The 24,636-nt window shown below is 46.1% G+C and overlaps 1 protein-coding gene across 2 annotated transcripts in view; it reads right to left on the reverse strand.

The window, feature by feature from the left end:
- Positions 1-24,636, reverse strand: part of LOC144106403 (uncharacterized) — a 563,571-nt gene that overhangs the window by 473,123 nt on the left and 65,812 nt on the right. For both annotated transcript variants that reach the window (XM_077639207.1, XM_077639208.1), the window contains one exon: positions 16,990-17,128. In XM_077639207.1, the coding sequence (XP_077495333.1) occupies positions 16,990-17,094 (105 nt within the window). In that variant the 5' untranslated portion in view covers positions 17,095-17,128. The remainder of the gene's footprint in view (positions 1-16,989; positions 17,129-24,636) is intronic.

Below are 24,636 nucleotides of genomic sequence, written 5' to 3' on the forward strand. Positions count from 1 at the left end.
GCCGGTGCTCTCCTCGAATGCTGTGCCCAGTATTTTTTCCAGGTGTCCCAAAGATCTGATGAAACAGGTAAGTTCAAAAAATCCTCCTAGAAAACGACAGTTTGCAGCCCCCTTCCAAGCAGGCAAGCCACCCCGACGCTGCCGCACTGCCCTGGCGGACCGCCTGTAAAAAACCAATAGACGCCGATCCACCATGGATCCCCTAAAAGAAGCTGCGCACAGTTGGCTGGAGTACGTCACACGTGTCAACTGATCAAGGAACATGTCCTTCTTCCACCGTAAAACTTGGAGGCGCCTCCTGACTTAAGTGGAAGCTCCGTCGTCATCGGCATTCGTGGTACTAAGGATTGTTATGTGCACTGGTCCTGGTAATTAGCATGCCAGGCACACAGCGTTCCCTGTACATGCCATGGCAGCATAGCAATTAATTTCTGGCGGCGATATCATGGCCAGTTTCTACACGTTGTACATTTTGGTGCACTAAACATGTCGGCATGAAAGGCAGAAGGCATGCCGGTAACATTTACAACAAATATGCAGCTACATAATTTGCCCGCCCTTGGCGTAAAAAGTCTGTGCTAAAAATGCATTTCGAACACATTGTTTTTTTACATTTTAATTTCGCATTTTTCTTGTCCGTATGCTTAAATTTCAATGAGAATGCCTTAATTCTAAGCACGCTAGGAGTAATATTTTGAACATTCTTGCATATGCTCTAAAAATGCATTCTCTCTCTGGTTAGTATATTTATTATACTTTAAAGATATACTTAATATATATTAGATACAATAAAAGTATACTAGAAGTATACAATAAATGCATTACATTACAAATACAGTGCACAATTAATATATAGCTATATTCACTGCGATTTGGCTTGAAGAAGGCGTACTATTCGAATTGACCAGGTAATACTGATCACTGCTGTCAAACGCACAGCATTGACTGAACTGGCTATAAACATCACGAGACAATCCCAGAGAAAACGCGTTGTCATCAACAAGACTTTGACAATGGGAGGTCACGTGACGGGACCTGAGCAGGAAAGATGTCCCCATACAGTAAATGCTGACGGAAAGTGATGTTAGCAAACAGGAACTGCTCCGACAAGCGTGATGCTCGGCTTGGCTTATATATACGCCTCGAGAGAAGACATTATCTTGCTCGGAGAAGCACTTTTTGGGCAATGACTGTGGGACCCCAAATTGTCGCACAAGTGTCGTAGTGGTCCTTTTCAAATCTGCGGTCTAGCTGGAACCGATTTGCTATGCGTAATTTGATAAAGACATCGGTCAAGACTCGAACTTTGAGCTAACAAATACATGGGCGTCTATGGGAGCCAGTCGGCCCTGCCAGTCGGGGTTTTTTCCGCTAGCATTTTTGGGCCTGGAGGTGGGCATGGCGCCCTTGCCGGTGTAATGCTATCACACTGTCCACACGTAATTTAAATATGTGGTGGTTGCCTTGCAGCTAGAAGTTACTATAAACAAATGGACGACTGAAGAAGAGAGTTTTCACAGTTCTCGGAAACGTGATTTCAAACACAAGGTGGTTCCACGGCAGCTTGAAGTATTCTAAAAAATGCTGACGCGGACTACCCAATTGTTAGAAATGAATTATACTTTGGACGAATTAGGTTCGTATTTACGAAAGCACAATCTAAATACATTGCCAACATGCAAATTCAGTTTTCTGAAACGCAATTTTCAGCACCAGGTTGTTCAACGGCAGATTGCAGTGTGCTGCAAATATGTCTACGCGGCTAGCTCATTTATTTGAAGTGAACTATACTTTGGACGAATTAATTTATTTTTTACAGAAGTGCACTTTAAATACATTGCCAACATGTCATTTCCCGAAACGTGATTTCGAGCACTAACTTTCAATGGCGGCTTGAATTGTGCTGCGAAGTATGTTTTGGACGAATTAATTATCAACGAAAGTACGCTTAATATACATTGCCAACATGACATTTCGCGAAATACGATTTCGAGCACTAGCTGTTCAACGGCAGCTTGAAGTGTGCTATGCACATTTTTACGCGGACAGGCCATTCGTTAGAAGTGAAGTATACTTTGGGCGAATTAATGCCGTATTTGCGAAAGTGCACTTTAAATACATTGCCAAAATGCAAAGGCTATTTCCGGAAACGCGATTTCCAGCACTGGATTTTTCTACGGCAGGTAAAAGTGTGCATCAAATATGTTTAAAAGGACTGTCTGTTTGTCAAAATTGAAGTATACTTCAGGCGAACTTATTTATTATTTACGAAAGTACAGTTTTAATACATTTACAAAAGGATAAAACAGCCTACATAATTTTTCGCGTGCTTAAAAAGTGCGCGAAACATGCTGGATGTGGCGTGTGCTTCGGACGAATTAATTTCATATTTACGATAGTACAGATTTTTTGCATTTGAAGGATGCTAAAACCGCATACTTATTTTCTCGTGTTTTTAATCTTGCTCGAAGCATGCTTTATGTGTCTATTTTTGGCAAAATTTAAGAATATATTTCGAATACCGAGCATAACATCTCTGGAACCTATTTCCGGCATACTTTTAGTGTATTCATGTATAGAAAATGTGTTTAAAATAAGTTATATATATCTCGCCTTATATTCCAAACACATAAGTTTTCTTAGTAAAACACGTTGCGGGGCTAGTTGGTTATGCATATTCTTTCGTTAAAATTTAAGCAGCGCTAACTTTTAGGACGAATACACAGAAGACATGACAGGACGGGCGCTGACTCCAACTATGTTTATTGAACACGTTTTTTCGTAGACAGTGTCAGACAGTGCATTGAAGCAAACGGTACTATCGCATTCCAGAATACAGCCGGATTAAGTGTAGATAACTTCATGTCACTTTTAGAATTTTATATCAACGCTACTTTTATCGAGTTTGACAACCGGCGCTATCTACAGCGCCAGGGCATTTGCATCGGATCATGTGTCGCTCCAGTTTTGTGTAACATTTTTCTTGCATCATTCGACAACGCTTTGGCTTCACTAACTGACGAAGGCAATGTCCTGAAGATTTTTAGATACGTAGACGATTTTTTAGTAATTTTAAAGAAAAGTGACCAAGGCCGGTATGAGGAAATTGCGATGAATATTTTAGAACAATTTGTACAACATAGAAAAGGGCTCTCTTTTACCTACGAGTTACCTGTACTTAACCGCCTCCAGTTTTTGGACTTGAACATCATGCTCGGAGAAAAGTGTGTATGCTGGTGCTACCGCCCTAGAGCCAAGAAAGATTTTTTGCCTTTTGATTCGGCCCAGTCAAAAACTGTTAAGAGGGCTATTGCGACCCTTTCTCTAGAATCCGCACTTGCTAAGTCGTGCCCTCACATGATGCAAGAGAGCTTTCGGGGCGAGGTAGAAAGACTGTGAAAAGCAGGGTTCCCTGATCACGTGTTGACAGCTGTGACCGAAGCACTCCTACAGAAATTCAAGGAAAGGCAGAAAAAGACACGTAGAAAAGAAAGACCCGGGAATGCCAAACCAGTGGTTATGCCATACATCCACAAGGTGTCCCATAACCTAAAAAGGGTGGGCAACAAGTACGGCGTCCCGATGGTGTTCTCTGCGCCTTGTAAACTGGCTAAGATGTGCCCTAAGGTCAGCAGCAGTGGCCCTGCAACATCCGGCTGTGGAACAAAACACGCCAAGCCCTTTGTCCGGTGTGCCACGGGTGTGGTCTATGAGATCCCCCTTTCTTGTGGCAAAGTGTACGTTGGCCAGACAGGGCGTTGTGTTAACGACCGTGCCAGGGAACATGAACGAAGTTTGGGAAACGCATCAGACTCATGCCTGAATCTACCCGCTCATTGCCTTTCTTGCAAGAACCAAAACGATGAGAACTGTAAGCCACGGCTTGACAAAATCAAAATTCTAACCAGGAGCAAAGATAGATTAGCTCGGGAATTATCCGAAGCATTTTTCATCAAGGCAAAAGGCGACACGTGTGTCAGCGCCACTTCTGTCTCCCTGCATGCCAGCGAATTCAGATTGCTTAAAAATATGGGACGAAATGCGTGCCGCCCTCATTAATCTACCTTAGCTGTCATCGTTGTCATCTTGGCCTTTTCTTTTTGTGGTCTGTCGCAGATGCGCATGCGCTCACGGTTCGTTTTGTCTTATATGTTCTACGAAAAAACGTGTTCAATAAACATAGTTGGAGTCAGCGCCCGTCCTGTCATGTCTTCTGTGTATTCGTCCTAAAAGTTAGCGCTGCTTAAATTTTAACGAAAGAATATACATAAGTTTTCGCTAAGGGAGACCGAACGTTTGATGGACAATCTCATGGCCCAACATTATTGAGGTAGCAAGTAGCCTTACCATGCCAACTGCAATTATTCTCAACTGATATGCGCCAACCCCAGTTTAGAGTCGCATAAGTACTTTAGCTCTGCGTGTGCATGCCAGTCTTTCCTCGAGGGAAACGTCAGCTGAGCATCGTGTGTGTCGGCGTCAAGCGTGGCCCGCATTGAGCGTTTTTTGCCCGCGAAATCGCGTCGCGCGCCTGACGTCCGCGCCAGCGTCGACGAATTCACTCCCATATGGCAAGCAGCCGAGTGGCGTTTTTTTTTTTTTGCCGCCCATTTGTGCGATGCGCCCGCCCCCATCTATACTGAAATCAGACGGATGCGCATGAAGCGAAGTGAAGCCGCTGGCTCTCGCGCGCGAAATGCTCGCGAGCGCGCATCCTCAATGCGAGCGCGTCTCCCTCGGCCGGGTTACTGTAGCGGGTTGCACCGGCGCGGCTCCGTCCAGAATCACTTGATGCCCGCTCCGGATCTCATTGGCCCTCTGTCGGTGCCCTCTCCTGGCGTCGACGCGACGTCGGGTTTTTTTTTTCTTTTCCGCGAGAACCCGACGATTTCGCAAAAACGTCCTCTCCGACGGGAAAAAAACGCTCCGCTGCCGGCGACGATGACAATTCGCCCGGAAAAGCGCTCCATGCGGGCCACGCTTAAAAAAGATGAGCTTGGCAGAAGGAATGCCAGGGGAGTTTCCATTAACCACTTTTGCGTCGGGTAGCTAAAAGTGCACTGCAGTACCAGTTGTTGGGCGAGTTGGTTCTGACGATGATCCATAACAGCGCGACAGACGGGACAAAGAAGAGGAGACACAACACACAGTAGCCACAATTGCACACTTGGTTTCTTTCCAGTCCCTGAGATCCTTCGTACAGCGGTGGAGGCCTTCCGCAACGCAGCACAAGCGCGCGGGTTTTATTCCTCGCTGCGGAGGCAATTTTTCTGATGCCGGCGAAATGCAGCAATGCCCTTGAGCTTTCTCTGCACATTAAAGAGTCCCAGTTGGCCGAAGTTAAACATGTTCTCTACACGGCTGGCATCATCTCACAGCATCGGCGCATCACACTTTGGCTTAAGCAATGTCTGAGTGTACACTTAGGTTCTTTGGCCCAAATCTAGGAGCATGCGCGTTGCAGCCGACCCTTTACATATAAGAGTTGGTATAGTTAACTCTGCTCTCCGCATTCACGTGGAAGAAGGAAAAACAACATTGCACTAAACGCATTTCGATAACGAGCTGGGAAGGATCGCAGGGCCTCGTCCTCGCTGCTGTTCCAACCATTCATGCGGGTCTAGCGTGTAATACATGAAGGCGCCCAGAATTATTTGGTGTTGATTTGGTAGCAGTTTCAATAATTCTGTGCCTTGCCACACTTAACAAAACGCGCACACGCTGCGGCACCGAACGATCGCGCAACACCTGCATTATGGCCGCCGCAGATCGGCGACTAGACAAGACCCAGCGTGTGGCGCATCTGTCCGCTTTCTAGAGAAGCGCAATGAGCGGCGAACAAGATCTGGTCGCGCCGCCGGGCGCAGTGTCAGCATCTAAATATATTCTTACACTGTGCTCTGCGGTGACAAAGTAGTCCTGGTGCTTCCTGGTACGGCCTTTCTCTCTTTGTGATTTTTTTTGCACAATCTTGTTTCGGGTGGAAAAATGCACTCCGCAATTCTCACTCCGCTTACAGTCTTCTTCAGATTTGGCAAAACTTTGCCTGGACATCAGTTGAAAGCAGTATTTGGGGGGGGGGGGGGGGGTGCAGGTCAAGGTTACGTGCACAAACTTCAGAATTTCCAATCTCCAAGCGAACAATCCCCAACGCTTGACAAAAATTTTAACGGGAATTTCACAATGGTTGGCATCTCCATTTGGGCACTGAATGTGCTGGCCGTATAAGCCACAGTCATGAAAGAGCCTGTTGCCCCTTCAGTAGGCTCATTTAAACTTAGTCAAGCAAGGGGTAGCAAGAGTGTGCAAGAACACCGAATTGTTCAGGTCATGTGTACATTTAGTACACACCAGTTTTGTCGCCTAGGTGAAGGGGCCTACCAATGCAGGGATTCTGTTAATAATATTGTCATATTTAGGGGACTTTTCCTTAGAGATTCTAAGGACGAACGTGTGCGTCGACACTCACAAGCCACCCAAGCGAAACGTTTCTTGTATTCAGTGTGCACACAATTTTGTGCAGTCTGATCAAGATTGCTAACCACAGTAAGTGTGCTTTCCTCATCTTGGTACAAACTGTGAGGGCTATGCAAGAGAAAGAAAGCACGGCCGCAAGGAGAACCACCAAAGGTATATTGATTGCCACTGCAAAGTCATTCAAAGGAGTTTGCTGTCAAGTGGGAATTCTTATATTTTAGCGACATTCGAGGTTTTTGTGTGTCGCTTTGCATTTTGTTCTTATAAGTTCATTCAGCCTGTAGCAACAAACCAATTGGATGTGAATCAGTGCAGTCGTTTGTTGTCACCTCTGGCCAGTTAGTCGCACTACTTCCTGCTTTTTTACTGAAGAGGAGCCAATCAGCTCGTGTTTGCCCTCTTGTTTGTAAGTGTCCTAGCTCTGTTCCTTCTTTCTGCATGCTGCCCTTTTATCATGAAGTCGTCACCTATCTGTACTTAGTGTGAACAGTAGTGTTTTGGAAGCTGGTGTAACTTGTAGAAACTGGCATATATGTTGCGGCGGTAATTGACGATTTAAACAACTGACTTGCTTGCGGTTGTACACGCAAGACCCCTTAATTCAAAACTCATTGGAAGTGATGGATTTTACATTCGGGATGATGTGGGCAGTGGACGGACAAATTACACGGACACAGAGAGGGAAAGGTATAGGTGGCAATTGCATTCCTGCGATAAGTCCTCTAGATATTATTCCTGCTAGTTTTTCTAGCAATTATCAATTTGAAATGTTTTTTTCGAAGAGTAATTCTGATTGCTTGCAATACCAACTCGATCCTTTTGGCACACTGTTGTAGCGCTCGTGCACATTTAGTTGCACATTTATCAGATATTTTTGCAATACTTAACACAGAATGAATTATATTTTTGAGTCTAGCAGTTTCAGAGTCATTATACTGCTCTAATTTTTGTTTTGCAGCAAGTAACTGACTGCGCCATGTTTAGTGTGCATGCTGCTGCGGTGCAAAGGCCCTTGAAATCTCGTGTTCTACACTGTGATCTGTCATGGTGGACTGTTGACGTGATAGTCATTCAGTCCATCTCTGTAGCAGCTTTCAACTGGCCATTCGCATTTTTGTACTTCTTTTGAGGGCCTTCGAAATGTGCACAAGGCATGAGTATAAAGCAAGCTTCCAACCAATCACTGCTGCATTCGAATGTAAATAAAGTGCTCATTCAGTCACATTATAATGAGGAGGCCCTCTAGCCAGTGTTGTCGACGGATTGTAATGACGAAGAACCCATGTCATGCTAATGTGAGAGGGGATTAAACTAAAGCGCCTTGGGATTCATCATGGATTTACCCTAAAATAATGACAATTGGTTGAAGCCATTGGCTGGAGGGTATCCTTTGAGGGCATCTGCCGCTTCATTCTCAAGTTACCATCTCCATTTCAACTGCTCTTACCACGAAGCGCCTGTATTTTGTTCGCCAACACTAATACTCCAATGCTGAAAAAGCTGCGACTTCCTCAGCCTGTTTTAAGTTTTATTAGCAGGCTTTCGTGAAACACCTGGTATATTGCTAGGCCAACTTGAACCAGTTACGAACGAAAGGAGTAACTAGTCAGTAGCATTCGCCCAAGCTCAGGCTTGCGGCCACAAAAGAAATTGCTCTTTAGGCACTCTTTATCTGGGATATCAAATAGTGCCCCGAACTATTAGTTTTTACGTTCTACATTTCTCCTTATAAATATAGTAGCAAGTGCTATGTATTGAATTCTGAATAGCACAATGCTCTTTGGTCTCCTAATTAGTTGAGCAGAAATTTCAGGTAACTGTAATAACCAACAATGACAACTTCATTGTTGAATAAACAGTTTCCCGTCTAGGCGCTGATATTGCGTGCACTTTTTTAACCGATTATTGAATTTATTGCAGATGAAGTTATAACTTCATGTACTGCTTGCTTTTCGCAGGTACCTATCCCAAGGCAGGCGTGATCATGGCACATTTAAGAATGGGAGCAAAACATGAATTTGGTGGACATTTAAACAGCGTTCAAGAATCGAACCTAATTGGCATGCAGTCTGGCTCGTCAGCATTTTCAGGTTCTACGACTGTGGGTAATAAGTTGAAACCACTGAAAAATGTGACAGCGTTACTTATTATGTGCCAGTGGCACGTATTTCGGCACACAGTTGGAGTGCTGCATGTTTAGTACAGCTTACATTTTTGCTTGGCCTCACCAAACATTTTTCTGCTGCAGCCGATGAAAAACTTTGTACACAACGAATATAAGTCGTCATTGATATCATGCATATGATATGAAACTTCTTACTTTAGGTGTTTTTAAAAGCCAACAAGGCGCATTTCAGGTGTAGATCTAAATTTGTAACTTGCCTAAACATGTCCGTAACATCTGTATACTGCGAAGACCATGTCTATATGATAAGAAAATTCATATGGGTTTGGTTTTTTTTCGAAATTCATGTTTCCGCATTATATGGAGCTCCATATATAGTCTATGTAATATGGAGTCCGTATTCCAATAAGTGCGTATGAACGGAAATTGCGGAGACCGTATATGCTGTTTTTTCTAGCAGGGAAGTGACAGACATAAACAGGGTAGTGCATAGAGCAGGCTTTAGCAGAGGCTTTACCCGAGAACCCGAGATGGCATTCATTTTAATGGAAATCTAGGACCAGATATCGACTTGCGCCTGACAGGCCGGGCAGTTGCTTACACTGCGGCTGAAAGCGTAGGCATGGATAAAAGCAAAGTAGAAAGTAAAAATGGCGGCTTATCCCAACAAAGTGCCCATTAAGAGGTCCAGGAAGAAAACTACAAAAAAGAAATTTAACACCACGATCAGGTGCATAAACATGCAAGGTGGAAGAAAGAAAGCGAAATGGTTAGAAACAGGACAGCAGTTAAAGGACGAAGAAATAGGTTTTTACGCGCTATGCGAGATACATCTCAAGAATGTAGAAGATCTACTATTTATTGATGGCTACGTCTTGAAAGGGAGCAACAGAACAACGTCGGAGAGGAAGGGAGGAGAAGTAGGTATGCTGATACATCAAGGAACAAATTGGCAAAGAATAAAGTCCACTTGCAAGGAACATGTCTTCGTATCAGGTACGATTGCCGGTGAAAGGACACGGCTAGGAGTAGTTTATTTAGGGACAGGAAACGACTGCAGGCAGGAAAACAAGGATCTATTTAAGTTTATCAAAGACGATATAACGCAGTTTAGAGAAGGTGCCGATATTATTATGCTGGGTGACATGAATGGCCACATCGAGGATCAGGATGGATACACAGATTATAACGGTTAGTTAATGCTAGACTTCTGTAAGCGATACAACAACCTAGTTGTTGTAAATAGAGAATCTAAGTGTGAGGGACAAATCACTAGGGAATCCCATAATAGGCAAACGACCATCGACAACTGATTAATGTCGCAGGTGATGTATAGCAAGTTCGAAATAATGAAAATAGACGAGGAGGTGAAGTACAGCCTCGGAAGTGGTCATAAGCGTATTAGTCTACAGTGGGCGCTCTGCTCAAAATTGAAATGCAGGGAAGTCAAAAAGAGTACGCAAAATTAAATGACGAACAAAGAGCGCTAATAGCAGCCGGAATAGAAGAATCAATTGAGAAACTTCTCTTCAAAAGTAGGATCATAATCAGTTAGAACTACCCATTAGTACAAAAATGAAAGAAGTTAAAAGGAGTAAACCACTGGAGAGGAAAGAGCAAGCCACGAAGCTGGTGGAATAAGCAAATTAGGGACGCCATCGAGGAACGATGATTGGCATCACGGAAACACAGAGAAGTAAAGAGGGCGCAGTTATCTAAAGAGGAAATAGCCCAAGAAAGGGAATATTCTCGATAAAATAAACAGCAAGTGCAGGTTCTCGTCTTGGCTAAAATAAATCATTCCACTGATTGCTGGCTGGCTGAAGTTCGCGATGCTACAAAAGGGGGGTCAAGAAAATTCCGGAACCATATAAGCTGGCTAGGTAAAGCGGATCAAATTCCTTAATTCCTTATTTCCTTCCTCAATTCCTTCAGATCTCAATGCACAAGACCTCTCAGTGGTGCACCAAGATTGGCCTGGCGCTGTCTGTTAAAGCACAAACTTTATGGTTATCGCAAACCGATGGAGTGGACACTGCTTTTTGCTCACACGCATACAGCTGTCTTTGAAAGGCCAACCCTTTATTACAGCCTCGTAGACGCGGGGGCTAGGTGTCGATCTGGACAGCTCTGGATCGATAGCACCGTAGATTCGATCTGCCCGACAGAAGGCCGCCAGTACGCTGCACCTATTTAATCGAATTGTCGAGAAAACAGCTGGTGCATGTTTCAGTACGGATCAAACATTAGTCTACTCTGTGTTGCAGCCTTGGGTAATTTATCAAGCACAGTTACAGTGCCTTAGCCTAGGAGATTAGGACCGCAAGGAAAGAGTCAAAAGAGAGGCCATATGATTTACCACCACCCTTCCTCGCTTGATCCACAATCACACACCACAAGCGGAAGCTGGGTTGAATACCACTGAAGAGCTCGTGGAGCACCGCGGCAAAACGCGCTGCCCGAAATTATCAGCAACCGCATCGGCATCTTCCCTTGCAAGTTTAGTCCTGCTTAACAACTTGTTCACGCAACACTTTTGGAATTCCCTCCTTCGCAGCATACCCAGGTCACCGACAGCAGACCCTTAAGTGTCACGCGCAACGCTCATCGTTCCGTGAGAGAAACAGAGCATCCTCTCCGAGGAAACTCCATAGGCGCACTTCAACATTACATGTACGCAAGCAAAAAAGATACGTTGCACACCAGTCTCCTCTGCCCAGCTATACCTAATGCACGCCAGACACGTTCCTACGTCACAGAGGCGCCGCTTCTCTCTGTGATAGCAGAGCTCATTGCAATTCGTGACGGTTTGTCCAGTTTAAAAAATCTCCTCTGCATTCCGCCACCAAACCGTCATCTCATGTATAGCGACTCATCACAAGCAGTAACTGCTCTACGGCGCGTAGCCTTTCCCCTGCGCAGTGTTGTCAATGTGTGCATCATTGGGAAATCATATGCATGCCTTGTCCGAGTTTTGTGGGCTCCACGCAATACGCACCATCTCAGGGAAGCGGACAGTGCGCTTCATTCACTGCAAGTGCTATTCCCACTTCCTCTACCGAATTTATCCTCAGGAGACGCCACTCTGCCTAAAAAAGAATTTCGCCGCTGCTCTACGCGTGTTTTAATTACCCAGCCTGGATCCAACCTTCCCGGCGATTTAACTCGCCTTCAGGATGTGGCTTTGAGGAGGATCCGTGTGGATGCCGCTCTGATGCCTGCGGTGAGGGCCTCCTGGACATCACAGACCCAGCTTCTGAACTGTCCCTTATGTCCTGCTTCTTCTACGGAGGCGACGTTGTCTCACTTTCTGCTGATTTGCCCTGGACTTCGGGAGCCAAGAAAGCGACACCTCGGCATTCAGGGTTACCACAACAGCCGGCCACCAGACACTCGAATGTGCACCAATAGGCCTTGTTGGCATTTGTAGCTGACACCATCCTGCGCATGTACCCATAGTCCTCTTATGCTGAAGGGCATATTTGCGCAATAAAAAACTTGATTGGCGCATAATGACCACGAATGACCCAGCCAAAATGAAAATTGCCGAGCATAGCTGAAAAACCTTCCCTCCTAAGGGCAGACGCGATCAGGCTAACGAGTTGACTCCCTTCTATGCGAAATTGGTCATTCTCAACTTTACATTCGTAGATACGTGATAGTTCTCACAGAAATCTTTGCCCAATGATACAGTGGTATAGCGATGCGCAACTGTCTGGCGATGGCGGGGGTTGCCACCGGTGGGGGCTTGTTCGACCCAGGTTGCTTTTGAATTAACTACCATCTGCCACGGGTGTCAGTTTTCTCACACTCCGCTGTGCAGGTGGTGATTACGCCAAAATATCACGTCACCTCGATGCGCTCTCCAGGTTTCTTCTGCAGTGATTTTTCGCTTATAATGCTGACACAGAAAACAATGACGCCTGAGTTTTTTGGAGAACAGCAGCCTTAATGCTATGATGTTAAAAGATGTGAACACTTTATAGGGGAATAATATTCATCACTAATTTTTCGCAGCAGTGCACAATCTTTAATACGTTCGGCTCCAAAGCGTAACAGCAAGCAGGATTCGTGAAAGTTAGGTTTAAAATGCAATTATCATCGAGCAGTCCCAAGGAATACGACATACAGGGAAAAAATTGGCGGTGGTTTAGCTCTGATTAACCCTAGTTGAATGGCGAAAGCTTCGTTTGCTCGTCACGCCATCTACGCAGCGTCTCATTACGACGCTCTAGAGAACTCAAACCGGTCTCTTCCGATGTTGAAGAGTTACTATGGGACGTGGCACGACTTCTTCTAGCCGCATCTTCGTTACGACTCTTGTCGAGTCGTGCGGCGCGTTCTTCTGGCGCCTGTTGAGCGCGTTGTTTCTTCCTGGCTTCGTTCTGTCGTTGTTGCGTCTCTTTCGCGCTCTCCATAACGACTGCAATACAGTGAGGCGAAGCACATATATACATACCCCCGCGAAACGACACCTCCTCTCATCTCCCTCTACCCCAGCGAACCACATCTGGTGGAGCGAGTGGCAACGGCAGTGACGTCGACGGCGGCGCCATCTGTTGGAGCGCGGCTGCGACGTCGCTAGGCAAAGGCGGCTCAAGGTCGTTTGTCGGCCACAGCGCACAGCATACGGCACACGGCAAAAGGCCTACGGCTGAAGTGCACGACGAGCCGAAATGGCTCTCTGGCTGGCGTAGTAAAGCTTTCGCTTTAAAATACCAGTGATCAAAGTTAGAACACTCTGCGGTGGCTCATGGTTAAGGCGCTAGTCTACTGAGCCGCAGTACCCGGGTTCAAACCCCACCGCGGCGGCCGCATTTCGATGGAGGAGAGCCGCCAAAGGCGCCCGTGTGCTAAGCGATGCCAGGGTGTGCCCCAGGTTGTCGGCCTCTATTAAGGCGCCTATTCCTTCTTTCACTCCCTCCTTTATCTCTTCCCTTACGGCGCGTTTTGGGTGTCCACCTAGGAAATCAAGACACTTATTGCGTCACTTCGTTTCATCAACATCAATTTTCAATTTTTTCAGAAAATTAGAAAAACGACCCTAGAACTGACCATTGCAGGATGCCTGATGCAAAAACTGACTTTGAAATCTAACGGACCTTTTGTTTTGTTATAAAGCAAAGCACTGTTAGACCGAAGCAATTAATTTAACGTTGTTTTTTATACCATAACAATTTTTTTATTAGTATACCATGACGACCGACATGGAAAGGTTCCCTCAAATCAAGAGACACGAATTCAGTGAATAACCATTCATCTTTTGCACCCTGTATGCGTTAAGATAACTTTCCCACTCAAAACAATTCACAATGAAATACATGCGATTTTATACGTTCACTGATAATTATAGCCTATTAGTATGTAATTGATGCGCCAGAGTGTTAGTTAGCATTAGTGCTCGCGCTGATGGAGCAGCGGCTGCCACTGACGGCGTTGAGTTCGTGCGAGTGGGGGGTGTTATTAAGTCTTAAGGACCGTGTAGAACGCCGACCTACCACCGCTCCTCTCTCCCTGTCCAATCCTGCAATAGATCTGGAGCCTGCAAACCAAGCCTTGACAAGAACACAGAGATATTTCCGACGTGCGAGTCTTAATATAAATCAATTAAAATTTCTTGAAATGATGCATATAATTGAAAAAATACGTGTTTCAGAAGCGGGGAAACTGCTTTCTTCACGGAGGCAGGCTCGTTGATTGAACAAAATTTTTTGGCCACGATTTACAAATAGGCAGAATATGAACCAATGTCTATTCACAAGGAAGATCAATCTCATCGAGCGTATTTGAAGAAAAGAAATACAGATTTTTCCCCAAATTACCTTCAAAGGTTATAGCAATTCCCTAGAAAATTTCTTAATTTTAGTGGCTCTGAATGTCATTGAGTGCGCTAAGCGATTTCTCAATGTACTTAACAATTCTGGACAAAAGCATTTCTGAGCGGGAAACGGTCTATGAACGCAATATTTTATTTGATGTAAGATTTCACTGTAACAGTCAATATATCCGGACATCACCCGACGTCAATCTTGTATTTTTTTTCTAATCATGTTTTTGTTGTCGTCAAAAGCGTTCTCTACTGGCTTTCTGTAACAATCTTATCAGGTCGGTGCGATCAATGGAAAGACTTTAAAAGAAATATTTTGCTATATATCACAATAGTGGGACATTACCTTCAATATTTCCATAAAATTGTCAAGAATTTTACAATTTTCAAAATTTTTGCCTGAGAAAGCTAGACATGCAAACACCAACTAGCCCCCGCTCCTGGCTTGCTGACAATTATTTCAAGTACTACGCGCTTCGTCCGTCCGTTTTCATGCCTTTCTCTACCCTAGCGCGATTTCCTGAATATGAACCACCAGAGCGACCTACATAGTCCTACCCGTTCCTAAGCACACACGCCCACAACTACACTGAGGCAGGAGGGAAGTAAGGGCACAGGTGGAAAGAAGAATGCACCCATGCAGCACCTTAAATTACTAAGGAGGATCTATCCCTCCCCCCTCCCACCCCCATAGCCAACTCAGTAAATAGCAGACTTTAAGTAGGAGACAGCTCCAAAGAAACACAAATCCATGCTTATTTATTCCAAATAAGATAAACTCCACTGCATACAGGCACTCATGCACATGGTGCGTAGAGACCGCCACACTATGCCACACGGCATGGGGCCGCAAACGCAACCCTGCAGCCTCTGTCACACACAGTGTCACGGCGGAGCAGCGGGAGGTTGCAAATCCGGAGATCAGCTTTCACTCGTACAAAGGACTCAATCTGCCGCAGCCGCCACAGAAGTCCTGGACTAGGGACCCCACCGTTGAAGACTCCCAAGACGCTACTAACAGTGTATAAACGTTTTCTTTCTCTCTCCCACGTTTATCATTAACACTGTCATCCACTGGTTGAACACAGGATGTACGAAGTTCAGTAAAGCCAGTGCGATGGACACACGAAGAAAACACAGAATTAAAAAATGTACGAAAGTGCTTCACCAACATTATCCCAAATATCAATATCGATATGTTCCAGCCGAATCCATTAAGTCGGCAGCAACCCCAGGTGTCTGGAATATATAGGAGGAGCAAATGCGCAAGCCTAATGAATGTGAACGGCGTCTAAAGGTGTACGGTCTTCATCTGGCTTCCTATGTGCATGCATGTTGCTTCGCGTTTCAGAAAAATCATAGCATGTGCTGCTTCAGCGTTTTTGAGCGCATAGTACTAAATGTTTCCGAGTGGACCGGCATTGTGGAAGCTGAAGGAAAATAACTTGTGTGTTGGTGTTGTATTATTATAATGCTTTTTTTATTGTTACCTGGAATAACGACATTGCTAGGGCACAGTATTGCTATTCTGGGAGAGTTTCTAGCGCGTGCGCCTGGTGCCAAGGATTGCCGCCGCCGCGCAGTACAAAGCCGTTCGAACAAGAATCGCGGTGTACTGTGCGATGTTAGTGCACATTAAAGAACCCCAGGTGGCCGAAATTTCCGGAGCCCTTCACTACGGCGTCCCTCACAGCCTGAGTCGCTTTGGGAGATTAAACCACCATAAGCCATAAACAATAAATGTTCCTTCTTTAAATATGTGTGTAGCTTTGAATAATGCGAGTGTGAAACATGAAAATTTAGTGTCCCTTGGCGCGAGTACACTTAGCATCTCGAAGAGTCACTTTCGCGGACTGGCGCCAAACGGGGAAGAAAATTGACATTTGCATACGGTCTTTTTACTGTAGAATACTACACAGATACACACGTTCAGCCTCTTAGTTTGCCATTTTTGCTGGACAGAGACGACGAAATACGGGATTGTATTATGAACACTGCTAGCATGCGCTTAGCCCGTGGACGTGTGCACTGGCCACTGCACTGACCTGCCTGATTCAGCCTGAATCACTGCCTGGAATGTCAGCGCAAGGCTTGTTTGAAAGATTGAGTGCAAAGATAATTACATTCCGCGAAACCGCTTCCTGTAAGCTTTCACCCACGTCTCTACCCGAAAACGACACAAATGTGCCAAAAGGTGAAGATTGAAAGTTGGGGCGTACGTCTCGTCTTCATGCACTGCATGTGGTTTCTTACCGCGGCAGGTCTCGTTGAGGTAACGCCATGAGCTTTAAACGCAAGAAGCAACTTTCGCGGTGTATAATAGTTTACACCAAACGCAGGAAGCATTGCGTGGAAGTTGTTGCTTAAAATACAAGCTTCGCGGAATTGGTGGAGGAAGCTTGGCTTAGTTATCCAAGCACAGCTTCTTTTATGGATATTTATAAACTGTAGCCACCACATGCTTTAAACTACAATTTAACAAAGGCGTGGCAAGCATTCATGCCTGCAGCCTCTCCGTAGGTGCCTGTGCGTGAACGAGATAGATGCGGCGGTGTTTCACCTGGTAGAAGACGTGCTGACCGAAGCGAGACCTCGCAGCGTTCAGCTGATCCAGCTGCTCGTTCGTCAGTGCAGTGAGGTGCCGGTTGCGAAGAGTAAGGGCCATGCCTGAGCAATAGCTGCAGCGTTGCCAAAGATACCTGCAAGAATTCAACGTTTAAATGAGCAGCCGAAGGTTAGATTCTCCAAATGAAAACGACCCATGAACACAAACCACGCCCTAGTGCTGTAGCACCCGTAACAGTGCGTTTGTTATGTTCATTCTACTTTTTTTTTCTGACGGAAGAAAAGGCAGAAATTAAAAGCATACCGAAAACAAAGCGGCTGCCACTTCGCATTGGCGCCGGTTCCACTTTCTTTGATATGGCACGCGTAGTTCCAGCTAATGGCTATCTTCGGGTGTTATAAACAATGATGTGTTTGACTGAAGAATACATTCTACGTACGTCTTTTACTCTCAGAGACGCATGCAGACGCGCTAAAGGTCATGGCTAAAGTATGCATCATAACATTGTTCCGCAATTTTTGTGCTGGTAGAAAAATTCATCATATATGCATTTATCACTAGAGAAGCCTCATAGAGGCTTCTAACTGCCTAGCTTCATGTGCCAGCAACAGCGTTTAGAAAAAGAGGTCCATTGAAACTTATATGTACTCGACCAAGTGCGGCGCCCTGGTTTAGGGAACAACACACGCACAGGTTCACACTACAGATGTTCAAAGCCCCATGATCTCCCCTAATCCTGCGCGTTCGTTCTCAATTATTCTCCGCCGCCGGCTCTTTGCTCTTAGCAAGGCCACTCTCAAAGCTTTAGTGCGCCCACCGGCTCATTGCTTTTGCTGCAACCATGATCAATCCAAAGTTTGTGCTTTTCCTTCCGATGTCTTAATAAAACGCCGCTATAAGCTGGTGCGACATCCTTAACTCTAAATGAGCCACATTTATCACCTTCTTGATTGAGCACTGAACGCGCTAAATGTGAGCGCTTGCGGTATTACCGGTTACAGACAACCGGAAACCCTTTCTGGTTAACATCCCTGCCTTTCTCTCCTCCTCTTTATCTATCTATCTTCAGCGTACTATGGCTGCATTGCATTTGATATTTTGATATCGTCCTCCTTAGAAGGGTAGAGTTTTTATTAGCATAAGATTTCCGTTAACTTTGTGTGTTCATCGGTACTTTTCTGCCCTTGGACACTCCGTTAATTGAGATTTCACCCAGCGCAGCATTTTCGCAGAAATTCTGTTGTTTACGACACTATTGTTTTGCAATGGAGAGAGGTAAAAAATATGGTAATTTAGTTAAAGATGACATCTCCCAGCGAACGTTCAGAAGCATGACAGTGGCTGCGAGAATGCTCGGACATTTTCTTTGTTGCACGTTGAGCGCTTGTTTTTTTCCAAGTTTCTCTCCGAAAGCTCTTGGGGTCTCGGAGTGATGTACACGCAGTGGCTTTATTAACTTGTCAATAAGAATTTCATGGGTAATTGAAAGAGTTTTTCTATTGTTTTCCTGGTCTTAAGAGAGAGACAACCTCATAATACTGTACAAATTAGCCTGGCAAAAGATTTGGTTCGAAAGTTTTGGATAATTGCTTCAGATACCGGTCAAGAATAAATGTTCAACACTTCAAAGCATGATCAGAAAGATTGTAGCCTTGCAGTGACGGAGCCAGCTTCTGGGAAAAACTTTGTACTATTTTTTAAACTTCGGGGTTAAATACTATTACTTTACGTTGAAAACATAATCGATGTATACTGCAATGATTATTCCTGTCGCTAGTGAATGGTTGCCCTTAAAGGCGTCTTTCCTGTGACTCGCTACCTCATGTAGTGTTTGACCTCCGAATAGCGGCAGAGTTGCGGACTCTAAATGTTGACATCTCCTATTACCCCTAGAGAGACAATAGTATAATTCTGCTATAATTCGGCATTGTTGTCTCCGACCAGACTAGAGCTCTGGGCACACGGGAGATGGACTGCCCTATACGCTACGGAATCGGTATGTTTTCTATTACGTGCCACGTAACAACACGCGTATTTGCTTTCAAAGCAATGAACGTATGCGGCGCGAACATTTTTTTTTTTGCGGGGAGGGGGGGGGGGAGGAAATCCACTCTGAGATTCAGAAATTAAAGAGGCTATAATAAGAGCATTCCGCACGCCAGCAATCGCGAAAAAAAAAAAACTCCCAGAGCAGTGCCATAAAAATGGAAGAATAACATGCAAAACGACACACAACGCCAGCTTCCTCATGAGCTTGCAAGACGTTAGTTGTATGCGCACTATTGTAGGTGCCAACATATGCACAGTAATTCGTAGAAAGCTGTTTCATTCGTCGTAACAAAGTCCTTACGGCCGATGTTGTGGATATACATTTTTTTATTGCTGTCATTTTTTCCTCGACGAATAACAAACAGCACGAAGACATTTTTACGCCGGCTTGTACACTGAGCTTTGTAGCAACCGAGCATAACACGACAATAAAAGTTGGTTTGTAATTGTGAGCGCGTAACTCAACGGCGTTCTACCCGCAGCGGAGGCGGACGCCCTGCGCCTAGCACCGCCGACAAACGAAAACACATGCATATCGATCTTTGCGCGCCTTTTCAGGGCGACGCTCGGAGGTGCCAATCGTAAAAGTGCCGAGGAGGGCGAGGAGAAGCTGCGAAGGAAGCGGCAAAGTTCACAGAATGGCGGCGCATTCACCATTAAGGAGCCTTCTAGCGACCCTCGCGTCGTGCTCAGCCCAGAGGTCACAATTCGCTCCAGGAGCAGCGCCCATCAGTAAACCAAAAGTTGCCACTTGGCATAACGGCGCATGCAGGCCAAAAAACTAAAACATTTCTTTAATATTTTGTTCTTAATTTTAATCAATGCTTTACCTGCCAGTATTTTTATTAATGGGCGGCTTTTTGCTGACGATTGCATACTGTGCCATGAAATTAATTCTCCAGATGATCATGTAACACCGAGCAATGCATTACAATCGATATCTGAACGGTACGATGAATGGCATATGAATTTTAATATTGGAAAATAAGCGCTCTTACGAATTACCAAGCAACATAACATGTTCGACTCTTCATATACACTAAAGAATATCCATCTTCCCGCACATACACAGCATAAATACCTTAGTTTAATTTTATCATCTGATTTTAAATCGACTCTCACGCTAACTTCATTACGTCATCAGCACTGAAACAACTTTTCTTTCTCAAGAGACGCCTCCCAGACGCGCCGTTACATATTAAACTGCTTTCCTGCAATAATTTTGTCAGACCTGTACCCAAATATGCATATTTAACCTGGTTTCCATTTACAGACAGACTTATAAGGAAACTTGAGGGAGTTCAAAGAAAAGCTGTAAGATTTAGCTATAACAAATTCAAACTGAATCCCCCACAAAACTGATGAACAACGCTGGAAATCTCTCGTTACAAAACCGCGCCAGGCTTGCAGGACGGCAGCTGCTTTATCAAGTAATGTACAACATGCTGAACATATATAGTACAAGGTATATTTCAAATTCAGAAATAAAGACATCGACACATAAGCGCTCACAATCACTGGAAGAATATTGATTCCACACAGACCGTTTAAGGCATTGGTTTTTTTTTCGTTAGCCAATAGAGAACGAAATAACGTACCATAACGTGTAACTATCTCATCTTTAGAAAAATGCTTAGACACATACGAAGTGCAGCTACTAGCTCTACAATGTGCTATATAAACACCATTTCGTCAACTGCAGTGCTGTAACTTAAGCAATGAAAAGTGTGCTTTTAGGTGTATAATGCATCATGCTGTTCTTTTTCTAGATTCTTTTACTTGTAACTCCTATAATATTCTTCACCGATTATTATCATTGCTATTACCTGAATAGCGTCTGTTCATATAAAGTGGCACTGCTGTGCTTTCTGTGCTTTGTTTGTTGTATTCTGTATTTTGCTCTTCCTGCGATGACCCCGTTCGAGATTGGCAGCATTTCTAATATTTTTAAAATTTCGAATCCTAACACTGTCGTGGCTTGTTCTTCATCAACATAGCACCACATAATTTTGCAACTCGGCATCGAACGCACGCTGTCCCGCCTTTACACCACAGGCGACGCCTACCAGGAAATACGCCCTAGGGGCGATTCGTTGGCAGCGATCCAACGCGTCAACCTGTCTCATTTTAGGGCAACCACCCCAGTGCTTGCTCCTGCAGGCCGAGGCGCAGTTGCGTCTGCGGTTCCAAGTTGCTCCATTTCGCGCGCTCCTGGCCTCTTGACGTAGCTGAGGAATCAGCGTACATCACAACGCCGGACACAATCCGCCCTTCCAACATAATGAGCGCGCCTATCATTGTTGCAAGTCAGAGTACGACCGCAGCTTGGTTCGGAGCTGACCGAACCGGTTCAAACGGGTGTAAACAAAAATATTCTGAATGTAGATGAGTTTTATTCAACCTTATGCGGTTTAGTTTTATGTGCAACATTAATATACATTAAATAAACATCTGCAAAATTTCCTTAGTGCAACATCTTTTCACTGCACCAACTCGAACCTACTGTCTGCAGCGGAAAGATAAGAATTCATGGTAAAGCCTCGAAATCAAACGAACTCCAAATTAGTGTAAATTGGCTATGCATAAATCTGAATTCCTCTGATGAGATACATAAAGAGAAAAGCTGGTGGATTCTGCATCTACAAAACCCTTCACCTTGAGCACTTTCGCTGACCTCGACGCTCGAGTAATATCTCCCTTGAAGCTCAGGTTAGTAAGGCATTCCTCCTACGGAGAGGTACTTAAACGGGCACTCGTTACGTCACCGTACAATATTGAGATAGGAAGCTGTCGTGTATCGGCAGGTGCATACAGAAGACACTTCTTCGTCACCACAAAACCAACTTTAGTCACCTTCCAATCTGCGGCACACCTCCATATGCATCACAAGAGCTTATCAAAGATATTTAAGTCTCCTGTTCGACATCGCATTTGTAATTCGCGTTGTATATATATCCAGCCTGTAGCACCCAGAATTGTGCCCTGCTCCAGAAGAAGACATACCCCAGCGCGCTCGACTGCGGCGCGCATATCAGAATTCGGCTGCTACTCGATTGGATGTCGGCAGTACACCTTGTCGGCATGCCGGCGGATCCGCTCCCTCCTGGTTGAGCAAGTCCTCTTGTCAATAAATTTGTGGACACCAGGCCCCATCGGCTTGTGTCTGGGATTCTCCGCCCACAAACTGGTGACTCCGGACTTGGAGCTGCCCCGCCTCTGCTCCCGGACTGCGCATGCCTCAACCTACGCCCTCTGGTGCACGGAGCTCAAGACCCGGCTGTCTTCCACGCCTTCCGCACATCCTGTAAGCGATGCAACAGCTTCCCCCACTGCCTCGTCGCTTCTGTTGCCCCCCCCCCCCCCCCCCCCGGGGCCGCCCCTGCATGAGCAAGCCATCTCCGCGCTCAAGCTACCCGAATTCTGGACCTAGGACTCAAAGCTCTGGTTCCCCACCATCGAGTTCAAGTTTCGCCTACGCGCCACCACGTCTCGAATGGACATGTACGATCCTGTCATCGGTGCTTTCCCTCCTGTCAGCGCTAGGGTTATCCGAGATATTTAGTGCTCCCCGCCTTCCACTCGGCTGTACGAGCATCTACGGGTGGTTCGCATGCAGCGCACTTGTGAATCGGAGCAGTGTTGGCTGCAGCACTTGCTTCAGAAGGAAGAACTACGCGCCCACGGAGTTCCTGCGTTGTATGATGCACCCGGCTGCTCACCATGCTTCGTCTGTAGACGCATGCTGTTGCGGGAATTTTTTCTGCACCGTTTTTTTTGAGCGTTTGATCCTTAGTGTGTCATCACACCTCGCGTCGCTAGCCCAAATGGCTGACCAGCTCATGAACACATTGCCTGCGGTTCAGGGTTCCCCCACCCCGCCTCATCGGCTCGTTCAGCGACTGACGGCCGCTTACACCGGCTACTCGCCTCCATCGCAGCTCTGAGCCGCGAGATCGGCAAGCTGCCTTTCGAGAGTACCGTCCTGCGAGCACATCGCGCTGGCGCCTCATCCCAGTCTCGGCACTACGAACGTTCGGCTGGAAAGACCGTTCCCCATGGTCTCGTCGCCGTTGCTCCTCCCACGCGCACTATGAATCCCTAACTCCCCACCGCTCGCAACCGTACTGTTTCAAGAGCAACCACCGTGCTTGAAATGTGTCGCTGTGTCCACAGCCCCGGGCGACCTGTTCATGGCCAGTACAGCGACATGCCCGAAGTCTTCCACTGCTCCAACTTCCCTGCGTTTCCGATCTCCCTGTCAGCCGCCGGTGATGACTCCTACCGTGAGCAAAACTCCGGCACCCGCTCAGCCAGTCCTGCTTAATGCCCTCTCACCATCATACGCCCGGTGACCAGCGGCGACGCGTTCGTATTCCGCCGCTCCCACTGTTCAGGAGCCGCACTGCTGCCCAGTTCTGCTCCGAGCTCCTCTGTCGGAGCACACGCAACCAGTCCGTCTCGCTCAACACCCGGTGGTCATTTTCACACGGCCCTTGAGCCGCCCTCGCGTCTGGACTCAGTGGCGGCGATAGCCATAGCTTCTCCACCGCCTGACACTATCCGCTCCCTTCCATCGGTACCGAATGTCCTGGCCTTGCAAGACGACCGTGCAGCTTCGGCAGCATCTTCAGTGCTTGCCACACAGGCCACTTTGCCCGCAGTCAACATTACTGGCCCCGCCTGGTCTGTCCGACAGGATCGAAAGGATGCACTGCAGTGTAGCTACCAATCTGGGCCACACCTTCCCGATCGCTCTCTTCCCGACAACCTTTACATTCGGCAGCCGGCCCAGTACAGGCTGCTTTCTTCGCGCTATTGTCGCACCGGCACGTCACCTGCCTCGAGCACCGTTTCAGATGCCTTTTGTCGCCGCTGTGACTCTTCTGCCCTCACGTTCCTCCTTGCCACTCACAATCGGACACTCGGCATCAAGTGCGTCCTCTTTCGAGTTCACCGCCCTCCCCCCGAAGCCTGAGGCCTTTCCCAGAAGCTCCACCCGGCCTCGTTTTCGCTTTGCCAAAGGACTTTCCCTGACGTCCCCGTTCCACTCTGCACCTCATCTTGCCGTCCTGCCACCATATCGCTCGATTCCCTCACGAATTCTTCGCTAGAGAGGGGGATCCTGTAGCGTGCAGCGATGCGCCCGGCTCGAGAAGAAGCTGACATAGCCCAGCGCGCACGGCTGGCGCATGCAGATCAGAATTCCGCGGCTTCGCGATAGGATGTTGGCGATGTGTCTTCTCGGCATGCAGGCGGCTCCACTCCCTGCTGAATAAATTTATGTGCACCTGACACCATCGGCTTGTGTTTGGAATCCTCTTTCCACAAATCCATATACCTCTGTGTCTTCAAAAACACAGCTAATCGTGGCTCCTCGCCCGAACACTCTAAGATTAAAATTTTTGCCCATCAGATGTCGTTGCCAAGTTTTATTCTGATAAAAGCGGATAATAAAAATGTAGCCTTGGATAGGTTGGCACCATTTTCTGTCTGTAAGGACACAACTTTGCAAAATCGTTGTTTCAACTTTGCGCTGTGACACTGGTGGAAGCCATGCACTGTGCGAAAAAAAAAGTCATTGCACTACATAAA

Source organism: Amblyomma americanum, chromosome 10 (assembly GCF_052857255.1).
Source record: "Amblyomma americanum isolate KBUSLIRL-KWMA chromosome 10, ASM5285725v1, whole genome shotgun sequence".
In the NCBI taxonomy this organism is placed as follows: Eukaryota; Metazoa; Arthropoda; class Arachnida; order Ixodida; family Ixodidae; genus Amblyomma; species Amblyomma americanum.